The 6,637-nt window shown below is 42.1% G+C and overlaps 1 protein-coding gene across 1 annotated transcript; it reads left to right on the top strand.

The window, feature by feature from the left end:
- Positions 1 to 2,151: 2,151 nt before the first annotated feature.
- On the top strand, positions 2,152 to 6,433 carry LOC308280707 (fibroblast growth factor 23-like; the record flags this gene model as incomplete). Its single annotated transcript, XM_080755025.1, has 3 exons — positions 2,152 to 2,419; positions 4,107 to 4,210; positions 6,002 to 6,433. 3 exons carry the CDS (start codon positions 2,152 to 2,154, stop codon positions 6,431 to 6,433), a joined length of 804 nt encoding a protein of 267 aa, XP_080611151.1.
- Between the last annotated feature and the right edge of the window lie 204 nt (positions 6,434 to 6,637).

Below are 6,637 nucleotides of genomic sequence, written 5' to 3'. Positions count from 1 at the left end.
CATATTTTATGCTTTATAATTCATCTACAAGCTCACAGTGCATCACAATGTGCAATCCATTGTGAGCTTTTTGTGAGTGACTAGGCCTATTTGGGCAGTTTGTGAAACATTTTGAATATTTGTGAAAACAGAAAATTGTGAAATGGGACATTCTGAATAATAAGTAGGCTAATTTAACTTTTCGTAGCCTATATAGGCCTACTGTCAAGTAAACATTTGGACTTTTAATACAACCGTTTTACTACACACACAACAGAGTATGTTTTATATTGTGCTACTTTTACTTAGGTAAAAATCAGAGCACTGCCTCGTTTATATGTAGTATATATTATAATATTATAATATTATATATTAGTATATATATATATATATATATATATATATATATATATATTATATATTTATATGTAGTTGATCAGCATCTTTTTCAAAGCAAACATTGAACGATGAAGGGACACCACGTTTTGTGTTAGACGTTGGCGCCCTCTACTGCTGAAACAGTGCAACAGCTGAGTCGGGCAGGTGCGCAAAAGTGAGCAAAATCGACTCCAAAAACCACAGATTAAATCCCACTGGGATTATCCCAGTGCTTGGATTTATTGTGTACAGTTAGTTACACACCGTACAAGGGCATCAATACCATTGCATTGCATGTACACTTGACTTATTTAAAGCGTAGCCCAAGTTTATCAGCTATTTCACCAACATAAAGGAAACGTCAGGGCTATTCATCTAGAAATAATAGCATATCAGTGGTACTCAAACCTTTTTATGTCGAGGACCTCCAAATTGACACTCATTAGCCCGCGGACCCCCATTTGAAAAGACATGTTCGCAACTGGTAAAAGAACAAACCTAGCCCAGCCCTACCCTCCCCTACCCCTTCTTTGTATTTCTGTTTGTTTAGACTTACTGTTTTCTTTTTTTTTTGTTCTTTCATTTCTTTTCTTTACATATCTACTGCATAGTACTGTGTTCTATTCGTCTGTCATTCAATGTTATATGAGATACTTCAATGGTTTCCTGTGGAAATAAGCTTAGTCTTTTCATGGATCTCCTTTTAGTAGACCTTGTACCAGTGAACTGTACCGTCATGAAACTGTACCTTTTCCTATGCAAACTTCTAATAAAGTCTTCAATCAATCAATGCCATCATGCCAGGGACCCCCATATAAGAGAAGTGTTCCAACTATTTATTTTTAGTATAGAAGAGGCTAGAGTAAAATCCTCATGAATCTACTTGTAACTTGTCCCCGATGGCCAACAAATGGAACCAAATGGACCCTCGCGGGTCCATTTGGTTCCATTTGTAGATTGTGTAGGCCTACACTCACATAGTAAAATGTTTATGTTGAGTGAGTGAGTCAGGAGGGATGTTTTAGAACAACAGATTGCACAACAGACCAACAGTTTGTTGATTGAGTAGCCGGGTGGAAGTAAAGCTATAGAGCTCTCCAGGGGCGTCACAAGGGGTAGGAAAGTGGGACTGAGCTACCAGGGCCCAAGGGGGTGGAGGGGCCTTAATTATGTTATACTTTAGCTATTGAAAAATAGCAGATATACAAGCTCACAAGATCTGCTATTTTTGAAAAGTCGTGAAAATGTGTGCTGAAAATCTTTGAATATATGTATCTTTTAAGCGAACATTTCTAACTCAAATTTTGCTTCTGGGTGGTCCCTGGAACTAAATATTTTGAGATGGGGGTCCGTGGCCAAATACATATCATTTTGGGGGTCCTTCACATGAAAAGGTTTGAGCTCCACTGACATCCAAACATAGATTAAAAAAAAAAAAAAAAAACCTCAGAAGGATTTGAAATATTCAAAGATTTTCATGATTTTTCAAAAACAGCAGATCTTGTATAATTATCTGCTATTTTTCAATAGTTAAAGCACAGGGGGGGCCCACAGTGAATCCTTGTACCCGGGGCCCAGAATGTGTTGCGACACCCCTGGACCTCTTCTTCCGCTGGCCAGAAGCCGCACAGCAGCATTGATGGGGGCGAGGAGCCTCCTTTACGCGCGCCGCGCGTAAAGGAGGCTGGACTGCCTTTATAAAGCCTCGCTCCCACACTGTGGACCAACAGTTGTTCACAACAAGTCTTCCAAACCGGCAGCTCGGATCACAACGCGTCGAGGTTAAACTTGAGGATGGAAGGATGCAACAGGAGATCTTCTTCTTCTGCCTCCTCCTCCAATAAGGACATCACGGTGCTCGCTCTCCTCCTCCTCCTCGCGGCGCTCATCCAGCGGTTCGGCCTGGTGGGCTCCGCCGCCAACCCGTCGCCCCTGGCGGGCTCCAACTGGGGCAACCCGCGGCGGTACGTCCACCTGCAGACCTCCACCGAGCTCCACAACTACTACCTGGAGGTCAGTCTGAACGGCCACGTGCGCAGAACCACGGCCAGGAGTTCTTACAGTAAGTCTAAGTTGTTGTTTTTTTTCTTCTTTTTTTTTCTTTTTCTTTTCAGTGTAAATTAAGTAAATGTACTTAAAGGGGAAGACCACCCATTTTCAACATTGAAATATGTCATTAATACCTTAGAGGAGTTGTGTGGAAATAGAAAAAAAAAGTTCCCCCCCTTCTGTGTTGCCTAGAACTGGAGGATTGATTTTGGGGTTTGTATTGTAAATTACAACTTGATGACATCACACATTGTAATTTACAATACAAACCCCAAAATCAATCCTCCAGTTCTAGGCAACACAGAAGGGGGGGATCTTTTTTTCTATTTCCACACAACTCTTCTAAGGTATATTAATGACATATTTCAATATTGAAAATGGGTGGTCTTCCCCTTTTTAAGTAATGTACTTAAGTACAATTTGGAGTTATTTGTACTTTACTTTAGTATTTCCAATTTCCAGTACTTTTACTTCTACTCCACTACATCTCAGATCCAAATATTGTACTTTTACTCCACTAAATTTATTTGAAAACTTTAGTTACTAGTTACTTTGCAGATATATATTATAATATTATAAAACACACACAAACGACTTTAGCCTTGTTTTATACCTTGGCTATTTGAAAATAGCCGATCTACAAGCTCACAACACGTCTCATTGCGACACGTTGTGAGCTTGTATCTGCTATTTTCAAACATTTAGTACTTTTACTTTTGGTACTTTAAGCACATTTTGATGCCAATACTTTCATACTTTTACTCAAGTACATTTTGAATTCTGTACATTTACTTGTAACGGAGTACATCTACAGTGCAGTATTGATACTTTAACTTAAGTACAACATGTGAGTACTTATTCCACCTCCGTTTTTTTTGTTCTTTCATTTTACTTTCTTTACATATCTACTGCATAGTACTGTGTTCTATTCGTCTGTCATTCAATGTTATATGAGATACTTAAATGGTTTCCTGTGGAAATAAGCTTAGTCTTTTCACGGATCTCCTTTTAGTAGACCTTGTACCAGTGAACTGTACCGTCATGAAACTGTACCTTTTCCTATGCAAACTTCTAATAAAGTCTTCAATCAATCAATCAATCAATCAATCAATCAATCAATCAGTCACTAATGGCTAGCCTATACAGATCCTTCTCGAAAAATTAGAATATTGTGTAAAAGTGCATTTCCTTGAAACTGTCGTATATTTCTTGAAGTTTTCATATATTCTAGATACATTGGACATTCAGTGAATTATTCCAAACCTTTTTTTGTTAAAATTTTGATTTTTTTATGCATCTCATGAATTTCAAAAGTCCATATTTCAAAATATTACACTATTACACGAAACCACTCAAAACAAGGATTTATAATAGAGAAATGTCAACCTTCTGAAGTCTGAGTTGCTTGAAGTCCAGTGGGAAGTTTCCGAAGTCAGTTATGATTTGAGGTGCTTGGGCATCTGCAACGCTTTTTCACACAATATTCTAATTTTTCGAGAAGGATCTGTATATCTAAAATATGATCTGTATATCTAGGACATTTCATGCTTTCATGTTTTGTGTCTCCTGTTTGCAGTTATTTGGAATAAAACAAATTGTGTTTTCTTCTTCTTCTTCTTCTTCTTCTTCTCTTCTTCTTCTTCTCTTCTTCTTCTTCTTCTTCTTCTTCTTCTTCTCTTCTTCTTCTTCTCTTCTCACAGGTGTTATTTTACTCAAGTCTGAGTCCAGGGAGCGCCTTGCCATCCTGGGGATCAAGAGTAACCGTTATGTGTGCATGGATGGCGAGGGGACCCCCTTCAGTTCTGTGAGTAGATACCTTATTATATACCTTATATATTATATACCTTATATATTATATACCTTATACGTTATGTGTGCATGGATGGCGAGGGGACCCCCTTCAGTTCTGTGAGTACGGACTCTACTATAATACCATATATTATATACCTTATTATATACCTTATTATTATATACCTTATATATTATATACCTATATATATTACTACTATAATACCATATATTATATATGGTATATGGTATTATATATGGTATATACATATATCCAGCGCTAGCCAACGAGAGACGCTAGATGGTCCGACGATTTATTCCATTGAAAATGGTTTAAAATAAAGTTTAGAGCCCCCCAAAAAAACCTCAATATATACTGTCGGCGGCGCGACATATTCCAGGGTGCCTATCCCGAACTAGTTCGGGATATTTAATAAAATGAATTATTTAATCGGAGGCCTCAACGAAGCCCCGGTCTAAACGTCCATCCATGGTCCAGGCCAACACTCGGCCATACACGGGCCGTAGTCGCGCTAACGGCCGCATCGTGCCGCCCACTCCAATAATAAATCACATCTTTAGACAGGATTTTCTCCGGATTGTGTTCCCAGACCCAAAGAGAAAGTTTTTTGCGACTGAAATAGCTTTAGATCGGGCTTCTAAATGGGTTAGCATTTTGGCTACGTGTCAGCTAGCTTCCTCCTCTCGTCACCCATAGCATTGGCTGGAGTGAAATCCCAAGGCACTTGGGACAGTGTCGACGGAAGCTAGAGCGAAGGTCTATCCACGATTTTCCTACGCCCCATAGTGCATTGCGCAGACGTTTGCACCGATCTTCCGCCGCCGATTTACAAGCTCACAACGGGTTGCATCTGCGACGCGACGTGAGCTTGTATGTCTGCTGTTAAACCCGGAAGTTTGGTCCTGATAGTCTCCAGTAAACCCCCGGGGAAAATTGTGGATAGAGAAATTTCTGGCACTCTAGCGCCCCTTGTGGCCGGCGGAACTGTATGAGTTAAACAAGTAGGCTGGCCTATAAACACTACAGCAGGATTTGACGTGGGCTTCGTGCTCTTATCAGGGTTCCCACACATTTTTGCCAATTCATTTCCAAAACTTTTCCAAAACTCCAGAATATTTAACCAGATTTCCAGGACTATATAAAAATAATTCAGCTCAATAACGAGTCGCTTACTCCTATGCGCAATGCCTAAAGACAGGTAGTGTATGCCAGTGGTTCTCAACATTTTCAGGCCGTGACCTCCGAAATAATCATATTTTAACTGGGGACCCCCCCCACCCTGACGAGCACTAAGAATTGAGGAATTTTGTTTAACACGGTTTCATGGTGAAAATAGCCGATCTACATGCTCACAACGCCTCGCGTTGCGAGGCGTTGTGAGCATGTAGATCTGCTATTTTCACAATTTCTGCCTCTAATATTTGACAATTTGGCCAATGTTTAATTTGTCATTTCAGAGGTATTAACAAAATCAATAAGCTTTTAACCTCAGCCTTCCCAAAAACAGAGAAAGACACAATGGTCAGAAATGGGACTTTGTGAGGATAGAAGGTGCTAGTGGACCCCCAAAAAAGGTTTTAAAATAGGAAAAGTGAAAATTCAAGAAGGTGCTAGTGGGACCCCCGAAAAAAGGTTTTAAAATAGGAAAAGTGAAACTTCATGGTGTGTCACCTTTATGTCTCCTCAGGCCGTCTGTCTCCGGGACGACTGCCTGTTCACCCACAAGCTGTTGGAGAACCACCGGGACGTGTACCTCTCTTATGTACCTCTCTTATGTCCCCCCAGGCCGTCTGTCTCCGGGACGACTGCCTGTTCACCCACAAGCTGCTGGAGAACCACCGTGACGTGTACCTCTCCAGCAGGACGGGCCTCCTGCTCAACCTGGAGGGCTCCAAGCAGCCGTTCACGGCGGGCCAGAACCTCCCGCAGACCGCCCTGTTCCTCTCCGAGAAGAACACTGTGCCGCTGGAGCGCCTGCTGCACCGGGAGAGGAAGAGGAACCGCGGGCTGGCGGCGGCGGCGGCGGACGCGGACCCTCCGTCCGACGGGGGGGAGGAGGGCTGCGACTCCCGGGCGGCGCCGGAGGACGACCCGGACCCGGACACGGAGCCCGGGGAGGGCCACGTCTCCAGGGAGAGCCCGTCCAACCACGACCCGTGGAACGTGGTGTACGCGTCCAACCCGGCCAGCCCCAGGATCACAGGGATGATGGGATGAGTGGGTTTTTTTGGGGACCACCGACCTTTGGTGTGTGTGAATCTCCCGTGGTGATGTGCGTTTAGTTTTTGACAGCTGGTCTGAGGAAACTCTTCCTTAAAAAAAAAAGCTAAATTGAAATAATATGTGACATGGGAGAGTGAAGCCTCGATCAGAGTCGGCACCGCGGTGGAAGGCTATCCACCGCGGTGGAAGGCTATCCAC

Source organism: Nannobrachium achirus (assembly GCF_963921795.1).
Source record: "Nannobrachium achirus genome assembly, contig: SCAFFOLD_543, whole genome shotgun sequence".
Lineage (NCBI taxonomy): Eukaryota > Metazoa > Chordata > Actinopteri > Myctophiformes > Myctophidae > Nannobrachium > Nannobrachium achirus.
Note: the sequence above shows the minus strand (reverse complement) of the source record. Positions and strands in the feature narration are given on the sequence as shown.